The 14,704-nt window shown below is 54.0% G+C and overlaps 1 protein-coding gene across 1 annotated transcript in view; it reads right to left on the minus strand.

Annotated features, from left to right (window-relative positions):
• The window catches only part of Fcmr (Fc fragment of IgM receptor), a 12,497-nt gene extending 2,802 nt beyond the window's left edge, over positions 1-9,695 (minus strand). The window contains exons 1-5 of the mRNA XM_010613218.2: positions 9,540-9,695; positions 3,417-3,752; positions 2,629-2,757; positions 1,529-1,748; positions 33-262 (exon numbers count right to left, since the gene is read on the minus strand). Of these exons, the coding sequence (XP_010611520.1) occupies positions 33-262; positions 1,529-1,748; positions 2,629-2,757; positions 3,417-3,752; positions 9,540-9,576 (952 nt within the window). The 5' untranslated portion in view covers positions 9,577-9,695. The remainder of the gene's footprint in view (positions 1-32; positions 263-1,528; positions 1,749-2,628; positions 2,758-3,416; positions 3,753-9,539) is intronic.
• Between the last annotated feature and the right edge of the window lie 5,009 nt (positions 9,696-14,704).

Consider the following 14,704-nt stretch of genomic DNA (forward strand, 5'->3'; position numbering starts at 1 on the left):
GGGCCCTGGAGTCCGGGCAGGGACCCCTCCACCCTGGGATGGGCCCCCTGCACCCAGAGCTGGGCCCCCGCATCCCGGGCTGGCCCTGGAGTGCGGCTGGTCTCCTTGTCCCGTCCAGGGCCTCTGCTCACCGCGCCTCCGCTGAACCGCCCGTCTCAGCACCAGCCCCAGGAGGGCCAGCAGCAGAAGGCCCAGGGCACTGGGAATCAGGATGTGGAACCCCAGGTCCTCCCTCCCTGCCGCGGAGCCAGAGCTGGATGCCCTGAGGAGGTAAGGAAAAGGAGAAACGGGAAAAAGGTAAGAAGGAGGACAGTTCTCCTCTCAGGCAGGTGAGCTCCAGATTTGTCCCTTTGTCAGAACTCTCCCCACGCACTCCAAGGGGATTTGTCTGTGGGGTCAGGAAACTCGGGTCTACATGAGGTTCTGCTCTTTACCGCCACAGTGATCTCTAACAAGTCTAACTTCTTTCCCCATAAGTGGGGATAGTAAATCCTATCTCAGAGCTGTTAGAAGGAGGAAATCAGTGGGTCTGAAGGACTGAATGTGTCCGGCAAATTAGCAGGTTCAGAACCCCTCCTGACAGTCCGCACCGTGGCCCACTCATGACTTTTGCAGAGAGTAAATGAGCTAGTTTCTTAGAAGGGTGGAAGTGTGGTCTATGCCCCCAAATGCATAGGAGGCCTTGCTCCATATCCTCTACATACTGGGACTTTACTTTCTGAGCGGAATAGCGCCCAAGTCCTGTTTTCTGCAATCAGGCTAAGCTAGAATCCACTTTTTTTTTAGCGCTGTGTTCCCAATGCTTGTGTTCATGTCCATTACAAGCCTCATCACGGACTTGTACTAGTAAGACCCAGATATCACATATTTCAATCATTTTAACACCTTACGGACATAGCACACTGCCTGGCACATAGTTGAGACTGAGAAAATGTTGGTTAAATTTCTTTGTCTGTGCTGGGTTGATGTGATTTACCAAACTAGAAATCAGTGTCCTGGTTCTTTCTGAACAACTTAGCTCTCATGGCCTCGGCTTCCCAATTTCCGGAACCCAAATGATGGTGGAGGTCCCTTTCCTCCTTGACCTACATTACTGTATTTGTGTTTACTTAAGCAAAAACAATTCCGATTGATAGGGGTTTTGGCATCGGCTATAATGCTGCCACCTAGTGGTCTACTGCTGGACTTCCGGGACGGCGCCCCCTCTGGCCAAGGGCGGTCAGCAGCAATACTGTCCGTCACCTGTGTAATAATTTCGACAATTTCACTCATTTAGTTCTTTTCCATCAAAACCGATTTGAATGAATCTGAGTGACAGGCTTCACTTTCACTTCTTTCTGCAAGGTTGATGTGGGAACGTAGACAGGTGGTGTGTTCTTATAGAGAGATTGATGGATTAAGTGCCTGGTGTATTTCACACCTGACTCTGGAGACAAAGCCCAGAAGGCCCCAGTAGTGGGCTCTGCCACCTCTGGATTCCAGCCTGCTCTGCTGGGCTCTCGCTGGCCAGGGGGGTGGAGGCTCTTACCTTTGCCCGTGCAGCCAGGTGTGGTGCTTGTAACTGGCCTCCTGGGGCCCGAGCACCCCCTCCTGAACCGAGGTCTTTGAGGCCTCTCTGGAGGGCAGAGGGGTTGGTGGCATGGAGGCTGCCGCCGAAGAAGCTCTGGGAGTCTGAGATCGGTGGGCTGTGGGCACAAGGGCGGTGGAGCGCAGGGCCAGAGGGGCCTCTGTCCTTTGAGCTGCAGCATCTGCAGAAGATGGCAGGAGGAAGTAGCGCCCCATAGGCAGTGTCCAGCAGGACTGGCCACCGTCTCTTTCCTCGGTGACCTCTTCTGTGTGGCCTGCGCTGCATGTTTGCAGGCCTTGTGGTCTGAAATGCCCCCACAGCCCTCCACTGGTGCCCAGGTAGTTTCATGTGCACCGGCTTCGAGGAGGGCGGCTTGCTCTGGGAAGGCACAGAGATTACTGTGGCCCGAGCAGGTGGAGAAACCTTCACAGCTCTGTCATGTGCTGCATCCGTGTGCCCACCCGCTCACCCCGTCTCACACCTGTCAGTCGCACCGTGGCTGCTCTGTACTCAGTGGCACCCAGCAGGGTCCCCTATCCTAGCAACGCTAAGTTAATGCACCTACTTCGTAAGGTCTGTGTGAGATACAAGAGAAATGCTGCCGGTCAAAATGCACGAGACTGGAAAATGATACCTGAATGTAAAATTGTTGGTGTGATAATCATTCAGCTTGTATGGTACAGTACAGTTGTTAACTGCTGGAGAAGACAGCCCTGTAGCAGGAGGCATGATGACCTGCAGCTGGGAAGCGCAGGCCCAGACTTGGTTTCAGCAGCCATTCATGCATAAAAAGAGCTCGATTTTGTGAATGGAACCTCAACTTTGTTGCCTGTGGCGCCGCCTGGTGCTGATGTGTGCAAGTTCTACAACTAGGGCTGCTGTTGGGACTGTAGGACATGGAAGGCCGACCTGAGGGAGGTCCCCTCACTATGCTGTGGAAATACACACCTGAGACGCAGTTCTGCTCTGCCAGCTACTCTGTGAGCTGGAAACACAGCCCTGCACTTCCACAATCCCACAGCGCCTCCCCCACCTCTCCTCCCCTTCTTTGGCGCACTGACCTTTGGATATGAAATTGGAAGGCCTGTCATGTGCCGCCATCTGAAGCCAACCCGGCATCTGCGGCAGAGCCTTATGAAACCAGTCCTGAGGCTCAGCCATTGGATCCTCTTCCCAGAATGGCTCATACTCTACTGGAAGCAAGAGAAGTAAACTGGACGTCACTGGGGATTTGGTGAAAATCGAAGGTGACCCCACGAGGGTGAATGGCTGTGAGGGGTGAGCAGGGGGGCAGGAGGGGCACACGGAGAGGGGCAGAACAGGAGCCGGGTGTGGGGCTTCTCCCGAAGGAAACTCCCCCAGGCCAGCCCCGCCAACACTCCCTGCCAAGGTATTAGCAGCTACAGGCGGGGGCTGTCGGCTCGGTGTAGCATGGGAGCAGGGAGTCAATGGAAAGAGGAGAGCGGCAGGGCTGAAGAGGTATGAAGGACCGGACCACACAGTGACAAATCTGGCCCACAAACGCAGCCTGATTGTTCAGGGTCTTCTGTGTATGCTCATCCCTGGGGATTCTCATGACATGATAATTGTATCATTTGCTTCCAGGTTCCCCCATCTCTGAGCCACTGCACAAGCTACTGCACCTCTCCCTTGTCCCCTGAGCTGGTACAGCGCCCATCCTATCCCTTGTTCTGCTGAGTCGGAAGTTCCATGGGCCAGGAGCTCAGCCTCACCAGTTATTACTGGATTTGCTAATACAGCCAGTGCACTGGGGTGTCCAAGGTTGGGGGGTCATCTTTCTCCTGAACGGAGACATCTTTCCAGCAGTCTGAGCAGCTGGGGGACTTACCGTTGTGGACACTCAAGGTGACCTTCAGAGTCTTGCCTTGGTCTGTGCTCCTGCCCAGTCCGCAGGCATAGACCCCACTGTCACTCTCGGTCAGGCCCATCAGCTCCACCAGGAACAGGTTCCTATCTGAACACGGCATCAGGGTGACTCGGTGCTTGTACCCCTCCTTGACGAAGTAGCTGGACACCACAGTAGTGCACGTCTTGGGGTTTGCCATCTGCCGGCACAGGTACATCCGCACTTGGGTATCTCCCTGAAGTGGGCACTCGATGACCACGGATCCGCCCAGCACTCCCTGCAGCTCCACTTCCGGAAGGATCTTCAGTGCCCTGGACACTGCAGAGAGAGGGAGCCCCGTCCTTGCCATCAAAAGAGCCTCTGTCAACCCTGAGCCTCGCCCCATGGCAACGCCTGCCCACATCCTCAGCCCCAGCCATTGCCTCGGCCAGTTCTGTGCCCACCCCAGCGCTGTGCCTCCACGCTAAGCCCTCATCGCAGCCTCAGAACCTAACCTCAACCCTCAAAGACCAGACTCCACCCCCGAGAAAACAGCACCCTTTAGAGAAGCGATGCCCTCGGTGTCCCCAAAGGACGCAGGGCCCAGCGACTTTTTGTCTTAGAGGCCCAGCAGGGCTCTGCTGCAGCACACGCGCCCCTCTGCTTTGTTTGGCTCAGAACCACCCAGCCAGCCATGCACCCCAAAAGCCCTGTGTGTTCCATCTCTCAGCAAGCATTTCCGGAGTGCTTCCTGTCCTCCTCCTGCACAGAGGGAATAGCTGAGCGACAGATACCCACAGGCAGCCAGCACGGTGCAGCGGGTAATGAGTCCCAGGACAGAGAGAGCGCGGTCCCGTGGGGAAAGCAGGCAGGGGCCCGCTGCTGTGGTGGGGACGGTGTCGCCTAGGGAGTGGCGCCCCAGCTGTGACCGGAAGGAGAGGCATGGGGCTGAGGGGATGACGCTTGTCCAGAGGGAGAGAGGTCAGGAGGCAAAGCAAGGGTGTGTGTGAGTGTGGGTGCACACGTGTGTGGGCGTGAACGCTGCACGTGCATTGGGAGCGATACCGGATGGGGGCTGCAGACCCTCGACATCCAAACGCTGAGGTCCTGGGTGAGAGAGAGAAGGCCAGTGGAGTCAGCTCAGCCAGCTGCGGGAAAGGGGAGGGACCGGGTGGCCGGGTGTCAGCGGGGTGGGTTCCCTAAGTGGCTGCCTGTGTCTAGGAAGAGAGTGCACAGGGTAGAGTGTGTGTGCGCGCGTGTGTGTTGGGTGAAGCTGGAGGGCCGGGGTGGGGCAGAAGGGCGTCTTCCAGACGGCGAGAGCTGTCCTTGCCGCGAAGGCCAGGATGCGAGAGAAGCTGCGCACGCGCGCAGGGAGGTCTACAGACGCCCGAGGGTCCATGGCCTCCAACGGGTTCAGGCCAAGTGAGAGGGACAGCATGGGGGGCCCAGGGGCTCGGTCAGACAGTCGGGGAGACGACGTGGGAATACTCATGGGGCACAGAGGAGGGCTGGGGGGGGGCAGCGCGGAGCCAGAAAGAAGCCTCCACAGGAGCAGGTGTGACCCAAAAGGGCTGCTCATGTTGAGGCGTCATCAGGCCCAGCCAGGGAGGGGAAGCGCTCTCGTGCGAAACCTAGGGCTCCCTTAAGTACCCGGAAACAGAGCCCCTCGGCCCCTCCGCACGCCAGAGGAGGCAACAGAGGGTGACCTGTCCACAAAGTCCCACCGAAGGACACGGACCCGCAGGGGCGGGGGAACCCCCTGAGCGCCAGACAGCCCGCACCTGTGTGGGCAGCCGGCTGAGGGCAAGGGAGCAGGTGTGTGGGCACTTTGAAGGACGCTAAGCCACCAGGAGGGCTGGGGGGTGAATCTGCTTCCCCGAGGGCAAGAGAGCAGAGGAGGGGTCACTGCCTGGGCAGTCACGTGCAGTTGCCCCGTCCTGCTGAGGCCTGGGCATCTGGTGAACTCCGGACTCACACACCCGGATCCTCGCTGCACACACAACAGGCGTTCGGAGCCCAAGCCCAGCTGCACACCGAGCCTGGGCTGAGCAGAGGCCACAGTCAGCTCTGTGGCAATGACCAGACCCCGGGGACAGTAACTGGCTCGCCTCTAAGCTTTACGGAGGACTTAGAAAGGCAGATTTCCCAAACAGAGCAAAGTAGCTATGATCCATCTGGTTTGGAATTCTAAAGTGGTGCAGTGCACACAGGCGTCTTCTGAGGAGCTCACTAAGTACAGAGGGCCTGGCCCTACCCTGGCCTTGGTCTTGCCACTGTCTAGGCTGGGCCTGGGAATCTGCGTTTGCAGCGAATGCCCCAGGGACCCTTGCATTTCTGCACCCCTGGGCTGTATAACTGCATGGGAAAGCAGCAGAAAGCATTCCAAGGAGCTAACCTGCTTAATGTTAATACTTTAGAAAGTGGCACTGATCTCTGAATTGGTGCTAGGTTTTTAATGGTAATGGTAGGGGGGAGGACATACTGGCTTAAACAGTCACTTAATATATAATTGGATGTACAAGTTGTGATAAAAATATGGTGATACTTAAAAGTTTTGAAAGATGTATCACAGTAAGAGACCCGTAGCCCCCCATACCCCCCTCATTGCTCTGCCACTTTCTGAAGCAGTTCTGGGAGTCCTCTTGCGTGCTGCTGAGGCTGCCTCTGTGCTGAATCAGTTAAACGCCTTTCCCTTTCGTGGTCGTTTTGACTTTGGGGAAGAGCCAGAAGTTGCACAGGGCCAAATCCGCTGAATATAGTGGGTGAGGACACAGCATAATGTTTTTACTCGATAAAAATGGCTGTAAATATTTTGAATCGATCCAGGACATCGAGGCCACCATGAAAAGACACTCAGGAAAGAGCACTTCCAGAACTGCTTCAGAAAGCGGCAAGAAGACTGGACGAGTGTGTTTGCAGTGTGGGGAGTGTTTTGGGTAATTAAGGCAATGTGCCTTTTACTATAATAAATATTTAAATGTGAGCATTCACTGTATTTTTCAGGATTTGAATGTTGAGAAGAGGTGTGCTGGCTTGGCATTTCTGTTTGTCAGAGGGGCGGTGGGATTTTTCAGATCTTTTTAAAAGCATGAGAATCATCCCTCTTGGCCTCTCCCTTCCCGGGTGTGCACAGCCGGCTGCCTGCCCTCATTCCGGCCTCTTCTCACAGGCTGGTCCTCCGCCTGGACCAGCAGCCCGTGCTGTCTCCTACCTCGCAACTCCTGTGTGCAGTGATCGCTTCACTCTGCCTACGGCCAGCCAGGCTTCTCCTGTCCATAAGCCTGACGGGATCTCCCACCCCGCCTCTAACCTGTGCCTCCCGACACGCGCTGCCTCACTGTGCCATTCTCCTTCTCAAATGCGTCCCCACAGTCACTCGGTCTAATTCGCTTCCTCGCCTCCAAGTCCTCCTCCTCCTGACAGGATCTTCCCTGGAGATTCCACTGAGCCTTTCTTCCCAAGGTCACCATGCTGTCCTTTGGGGTCATTTGTTTCCCTTCATCTCATGCCTCCGTCCCCTCACCAGCTGAGCCACTGTCCCCGTGGCCCTTCTGACACCAGACCCTGCCTTTCCACCCTCCCCTCTGCTCCGCCATCTCTGTGCTGGTGCTGTGCCTGCTTCCTGCGTCTGTTCTTAGCCTGTCCTCTTGTGGCTCCTTTCTCCTCACAGATGGCACCTGAATGTTCATTTATTTCCAGGCTTGTTTTCACCTCTGAGCTGCAGACTCACCCCTCTGACATCTCTACTTGGGCTCCACCTGAAATATCTAAGGTGGCAGCAAACTCACCATAGGCAAATGGTTTCTCTTCCCAGACCTGTTGTCTCACACACCCTTTCCATTTCAGAAAACGTACTGTCACCTGTCCAACTTGAGATTTATCCTTGCAGGGCTGGGGATACAGCTCAGCAGTGCAGTGCCTGCCCAGCAAGTGTAAGGGCCTGGGTTCAATTCCCAGTACCAAAAAAGAAAAATGGGGAGAAAAGACCTCTCCCCCAAAAGAAACTCTTTAAAAATACTTATGCTCATACCAAGGAGTCAAGAATAAATTTTAGTGGGTGTGTTTGTGTGTGCATGTGTTGGATCACAACACCAGGTGTGTGTATTATTGCTATTAAGGGTTAAGTTAAAACGGTTCAAGCCCACACCCTGTGACTGTGTCCTGCCTTAGGGCAGGACCTTTCCAACCTACAGAAGGCTACAATGTGTGCCACACACACTGGGCACCCAACATTGGCAGGACCTGGAGTTACATATAAAAGCCAAATATCATGTGTTTATAAAAACTACAAAGTTATAAATCAAACTAATCAACTGCTGGATAAATGTTTTATATTCCCCTATCCTGACAAAGCCACACATTCCTCAAATGTCCACTTTAAAGTGTGGCTGCACAAGGGGAAATTGGCCCAAGTCTCCTGCCCTGGCCTCTGGCTCATCTTCCATTTTACACCCTCTCCTCCTGCCCATCCCCAAGCCCTGGTGAGCAGATCCCCAGCCCTCGGGTGCGGCCTCCCCCGCCCTGCCTCCTGCCCAGTAGCCACTTCCTTAGGGCTCAGGACAGAAGCCCGCTCCATCACCAAGGGGGCTGAGGTCACTTGCAGAGAGAATTCCAGTTCTAGAAGAGGGCCATGGGCACCCTGAGCCAGCTGCTCCTCTCCCTGCAGGGCTGGGCATGGAGAAGGATGGCTAGCATGGTGGTGCTGAGCTGGGCAGACCAAGGTGGTAACCTTCAGGTGCCCTAACACCTCTACTTCCGCCCAAACACTCTTCCTCCTCAGACCTAAGTTCAGCTAACCGTCTATTGGACACACAGGTGTCCCACTGCCTCTTCGAGGACCTGGCATTGCATTAAGAATCCATTCCTTTGGGCTTTTAAGCCTTTTTGATCTTCAACACAGCAAGCCTTTGAGTTTCTGCCATTTTCAAAACATCACAAAGAAATCAAATATGATAGGAAGCCTTTTTGACATTAAGGATCATATCATTTAATCTACCAAATAAGATAAACATAGACCGGGCCACACTATCAATGGGATTGGTGACAAGGGTTGAGGAGAGGGGCTCGCGAAAGTCTATGGGAAGGATGTGGAGTTCGAGAGACAGACGTTGAGGATCCTGTAAAGGGTAAAGGTGAGTGGAAAAGCTGTTCCCGGCAGAAAGAATAGCTTGAGCCGGGGCAAGGTGGCAGGAATGTGCAGTGTATGTTCAAGGAGAGTCCTATTTGCCAGAAGAAAGTGCAGGGAGCGTGGTAAGCTCAGCACAAGGAGGAGGATATATTCAACTCAGTAGGCATGGGGGCCATTAAGGTTTTGAGAAGGGACAATATTATTACTATTAGAGTAAAGTTGTAGGAGGGTTATCTGGCACTGCATGCAGGCCGAGTTGGATGAAGAGGAAAGGAGAGTTGAGTGGTGATTGTGTGTTCTTTTCCTTGGCTCTCCCTCTGCTACCACCCTAATGGATTGAGACTGCTACTGTTTCTCATCCTGGTAAATGCGGATCTAGCAGCCACATGAATTGGCCATTGATTGGACCAAAGCCTGGGTGGGGATAAAGAGAAGAGGTGGGAGAGCCATGCTGGCACCTGGTGGGAGATGTTCTGATGCTGTGACAGCTGGAATCGCTGGCTTGGATGGGGAGCAGTGAGGAGCTTGAGGTAAGGCACTAGGCACACTGCATTACAGATCCTGCTGGATACTCAAGTGGGGTGTGCAGGATGTAGCTGTTAACTGAGGTATGGAACTCTGGAAATAGGGATGTTGAATGGATTAGAATAATCTTCATTTGGAGGTGAAAGCTGGAAATTCAAGAGTAGAAAAGAGCTAAAGAAAACAGAGGTCAGAAGAAAGAACAGCTTCGAGATCCCATATTCATAGTTGAGCTTGCCCAGCAAAGGTGTCTCCTTCAGCCTTCATGGGTTAACACCGAAGCGAACAGAAGAGGGTGGAGTGGAAAGAGGTGCACTAGCAGCCCCCCACCACATGGCCTCCATCCTTGTGTGGCCCTACGTACTAGTTTGCAACTAAATCTGCCCAGAAAAATCTAAGCTGGAGAGGCTCAATTGACTCTTGTGGCTGACCGGAACCTTGCATGAGGTCTGAGGTGCTTCCCCTGTGGCACTTACCTGGCAGGAAGTAAAGCCACCAAAGCCAGAGGTCCATGTTCCCTTCTAGAGCGAGGTCCTGTCCAGAAGGCCCTGATGGGGTCAGAGACCCGGTGCTCACTCAGGAGCCGTTGACAATCAGGACCTTGAAGGTGATGCTGGCCCCCTTCAGGGGTGAAAGCTTCAAAATGAGGAAATGATCACTTGTGTTGTTTGTTAACTTGTCTTAGTCTAAAAAAGAAAACATCAGCAGACCGCAAGGGAAGTCAGCTGAGAAAACACTTTGTACTGCACAAGAATGGGTGGGCAGATCTCAGGGGCCTCTAGGCAGCCACAGGCCTGATATTTCCTTCCTTGGTGCTTGTCTTCCAGGGGCCTTTGGTGATTTGTGCATAGTAGTGGAGCCCTGAGCTCGAATCACTTACTTTATTCCTGTCTACAGAGCAAAGGAGCCTTCTAACCCATTCACCCCATCAGAGGAAAGCTGTGTGGACAGAGCTTGGACCTAAAGTCCAAAGATGCTGGTTATGGTCCTACTGGTCGCCATTAACCACTTGACTAGTACTTCTGAGCGCCTTCTACGTCATGATGCTGACCATGGATTGTGGGCACTCACTACTTCCCTCTGAGCCTTGGTTCCTTTATTCGGAAATTAAATGAAGGCAGGACTGGATGACTGCCTGCCTTCCCTGCAGCCCAGCGTGGTTCCTGGGTCTTCCTGACAGCTCACCAGTGCTGGGACCATCAGCTGCCTCGGTAAGGTGTGGTCCTCTGGCATGGTCCAGTGGCCACAGAGGCAATGCCAGGAGCAGAGTGGGACCAGGCACACAGTAACACTGCTTGAACTCGCGGTAGCCTGGCGGAGCCACCTGCAGGACCCAAGGGCCCGATGATGGAGGAGAAGCGACCCCGAGCGAGAGTCTTTAGGTCTGGATTAGAAGCTCAAGTCCTGTCTTTCCTTGGTGCTTCCTAGCTTCCTGCAAGCTTCCTTGGGCCGCAGTTTTCACGCTGCTAAATGGGGCAGTCTGAGGGGCTGTCCTCCCCACCTTTTGTGACGCTGGCACAATGACAGATGTGGAGGTGCCGCGTGAGCCCTGAAAACTGCCACAGGCTGGGCTTTCCTCCACAGAGGGCTCCCCGCTTCCTCCTGGCTGTTTCAGGTTAGACTTTGGCTCTCAGGGGCCCATCTCCATGTGCTGCTGCCGGCTGTGCCCCTGAGGACGTGGGCCATTCCCACACCGTCCCAGGCGGGGCTGGCTGCCAGAGCTTCCCGGCTCCTGGGTGGGTGTGTGCACCCCAGTTCCCCTCACCCCCACACACTAGATATGTCACATGCTCCCCAAAGCACAGAACAACTTCCGCAGTGGAAGGCGTGTGTGCCCCAGAGCAGGTGCAGGGAAGCGTGTGTGAGGGCGGCTGCCTGCCCCGCCCTCCCCAGCTGGGTCTGCTTGGCTCGACTCACAGCTGTCCCCACGATGCCCTCCACAGCAGGCGGGCCAGGGCGTGGGGGGAGCGTGGGCCCGGGTTAGCGCCTGTGGGGGCTCTGGCTGGCATCTGCTCGCTCCCTACAGAGAGGCTCCTGCAGCTGTTCCACAGCTGGGCTCTGCCATCCTCTGCTTGCTGCAAGCTGGGATTGCCCTGCGGACCCAGGGGACAGAGAGAGTAGGAGCGAGCGAATGTGCCGCGCATGGCTGCGGTGAGGATGCAGTGTGCAGTGCACGAAGTGTGGCTGTGAGTCCGCAGGCCTCAGCGTGGACTTTGTGGTGTATGAGTGTGTGAAGTGTGTGGGGTGTGATGCTTGCACGTGTGGCGTGTGCGTCTATGGAGATCAGAGCAGCCCAGAGGCTGGGCCTGCCAGGCAGCGCAGGCTGTGTGCAGCTGAGAGAGGACAGAGAGCTCTTCTTGCCCCACAAGCAGCACCTAGAAGCATCGCATGGGGCTCAGACCGGGAACAGGGGTGTGAGAGCCACGATGGGAGGTGACGCGGTCGACCAGAACTCCCAGCCCACCTGAGGCACTGCCCCAGGGTCTTGCATGTTGGGCCCAAGGGAAGACTGGCCCCTGGGTGAATTGTACAGTTTACAGCCCCTGTTTCCTTCTCTTCCTTTTTCTCCTGTGAAGTTGACCTCCTTTCTACTCCAAGGCCACCATGCTCCCCGGTGCTCCTCCTCCCAGGGGCAGGCCAGGCTGTTGCAGGCAAGGAACAGGAGACTTGAAGCTCACACCCTCTGGGCCCAGATGGGAGGGGCCTGATGGAAAACATTCAGAACCGTGGACAGGCAGGTGGAGGGGATAAACCACACCAGCTACACGGGGCTGGGAAGGATCCAGATCCTGCAGGCAGATCCATTTCTTCTCCACAAGCCCCTCCTAAACTGGGCTCTGCTGCCCTCCCCTCACAGCATTCCTTCCAGTCTGGCTGTGGGAGGCAGGCGGCAAGCCTTACCAGGGGCTCGGCACGCTGCCTGGGTGCAGGAAGAAGAGTGGAGAGGCCTTGTCGCTGCGGTGAGGCGGCTGTTGTGGGTTCTGCTTGATGATTTTGTTCTCCCCTGCCCCCCCCACGGCCAGGCTCCAAGGGTCATCTCCTTGGCCTGTCTGTTGGATGGCCTCCATCCTTGGGTCGTCCTCCTCACCCTCAGTGCGCCTCTGGGCAATGACAGACCGTGACAATCCTCCTGTCTGGTGGCCTCTTCGGGGAGCCCCTCCACACCAAGCAGAGGCCCCTGGCCTGGGCATCCTGCAGCTCCTGTTTCCAGGAACCTGGGCCACAGGCTCACCTGTCCCCGGGCGAATGGCTGCAGGGCTTTGGGGTCACTGACTGCCCCAGTCAGACTGCTTAGAATTTTCTTCACAATCTATGTAGAATTATCATGGCTGAGGTTTATTTGTTTTTTCTTTTTTTATATATATATACCAGGGATTGAACTCAGGGCTTTGTGCTTTTGAGGCAGATGAGGCGACACTGTGCTAAATCCCCAGCCAAAGGTTTCTTTCTTGAAGGTGGCTGTATTCCTGCTGGTGTCCTGAGGTTCAAACTCTGTAATTACAGAGATTTTGGGTGAAGTTCAATGCAGGGTATCTGTGGGATACAGAATTTTAAAGTGTTCACACGCCTGTCTCCAGGACGAATTCTTGGGCTCTTTGGGCATCCATCGGCAGCACTTTCTTCTGTCCTTCGTCAGCCTTAGAGGAGAGGCTCTAGATCCAGCTTACAGACTGCACGACCTCCCCATTCCCGCCTGAGCTTCCAGCCCACCTGGGGGCCACGGGTCTTAGGTTTGCATCTTTTCTCTCATGTGTGCACCCCCTGGCCACTTAGATACATAGTTTTTCCAAGCTGATCCCCACTCTATTTATTGTGCAGAATCCCTGGCAGAATTGATTATTTTGGGGAACCTAGGAGGTAGGAACTCTACCTGCTCTCTGGCATGGAGTCCAGCTTCACTGAGATCATGGCCAGTTCCTCTCTGCCATCTAATGTTCGTAGAGCAGTTTCTCTTTTTTTTTTTTGAGGCATGGAAAGTTCAGAGAAAATTTTTTTTAGCGTCACAAAACCAAACTAATTGCTGTAACAAATTTCTAACCACTGTTGGGCTTGGTAACGGAAAAGCTGTATCATTGCCTCACAGACTTTAGCAAGATAAAAACCAAGATACTCCAAGACCTTGGAAAGGATTTCTTGTTATCAGATATTTAAGTAGTTCCCTGAATGCCTGTGGTCCTTGGCAACTGATGTGTTACCACCAGTCACAAGTTGGCCCTTCCTCCCTTTGTGTGCCTGATGCCCTCCCAAAGGCGCGTTCTCCTCTGTCATGGGTTTCCTCACGTGCTGCCTGGGGAGCAGATGAGCTCTGGGCAGGACACTGGTCAACTTGCTCTCAGCTACTGACCATCCTAGTTCAAAATGAAGTAAGACTGCGTGTGCAGTTGGTGACTCTTCTTGGCCTTTGATTCCAGGGTTCAGGATGGACTACACAAGCTTGTGATTGACTTGCGGGTCTTAGCGCAGCAGCTGTGTGTTCCTGGGGGTGACAGGTGCTGGCATTCCTTACAATTTTAGTTCTCCTAGGAAGGTTTATTGTTATTTTAGGAAAATCTAGATCTACAGCCCCATCATAGAGAAGAGGGAATTCATGTTCCTGGTGGCGGTGACTCCTGCTTGGGGAAGCCCCCGAGGCTTCGAGCCAGTCTGGAGCCTGGGATTGGGGACAGCAATCTGTAGCTGGTGGAGACAGCAGCTTTAGTGGCGGCAAAGGCAGACTCAAGGAGTGTACCACATCCAAGGCCAATGTTCACTTGAGGGAGGATAAAGGACTAAAGACTTCTCCAGACCACCACCCAGGCCATGAGGGAGACATAGGTGTATGAGAGGGGAGTGAGCTGCCAACAGACAATTTGGATCTTCCTTATAGCATGCCACATAGTTTAGTGCTAATACCTAGGGGCGATCTTAATAGGCTGGGTCAAAGCCAGGCATGGTCGTGCACACCTGTAATTGCAGCACTCAGGAGGGTGAGGCAGGAGGATTGCTGCGAGTTTGAGACCAGCCTTGGCTACATAGTGAGTTCCAGGTCAGTCTCAACTACATAGTGAGACCCTGTCACAAAAAAAAAAAAATTAATTAATAGGCTGGGTCTTTTATCTAATCACTATACCCTAAAAAAGACCCTAGATCAACTGCTGTACCCCATAAGTTATCATCTAATTAGCTTCTGTGGTTTAGATTAGCAGCATCTTGGTCTTGGAGAGCATCCGAGATTCAAAATTAAGTATCTCATGGAAGTTTACCATGAGTTTTCTTTCAGCACCTACGTGGTTCTACTCATTCTCAGTTTAGTCCACTAAAGTCTTATTGATGTTCTACAGTATAGAACTCTAGGGTCTTGACCATTGGGGTAGACACAAAGCAATTCTTTTATTGAAGATGATCTTGGTTCCACGTTTAGCCACTTTCCTGCCCTCTTCAGCTCAGCCTTGGAGCTCAGGGAACCTGTTGGTTTAGACGCCTGACATGGGTGCCTAAAAGTGGGACCAAAGCAAAATGCTACGAAAGGATTGTCTGGGAAATCACAGGTGTGGGCACAAATGCAACCTGAGCCTCCTTGGTGGCAATCACGGTCTTTAATTATGAAGTAACATTTCTGATTCATTAGCAAGTACCAGCTTACAGACGCTGAGTGAAGTTC

Source organism: Fukomys damarensis, unplaced genomic scaffold (assembly GCF_012274545.1).
Source record: "Fukomys damarensis isolate Sample0158 unplaced genomic scaffold, DMR_v1.0_HiC HiC_scaffold_11, whole genome shotgun sequence".
Taxonomy (NCBI): Eukaryota; Metazoa; Chordata; class Mammalia; order Rodentia; family Bathyergidae; genus Fukomys; species Fukomys damarensis.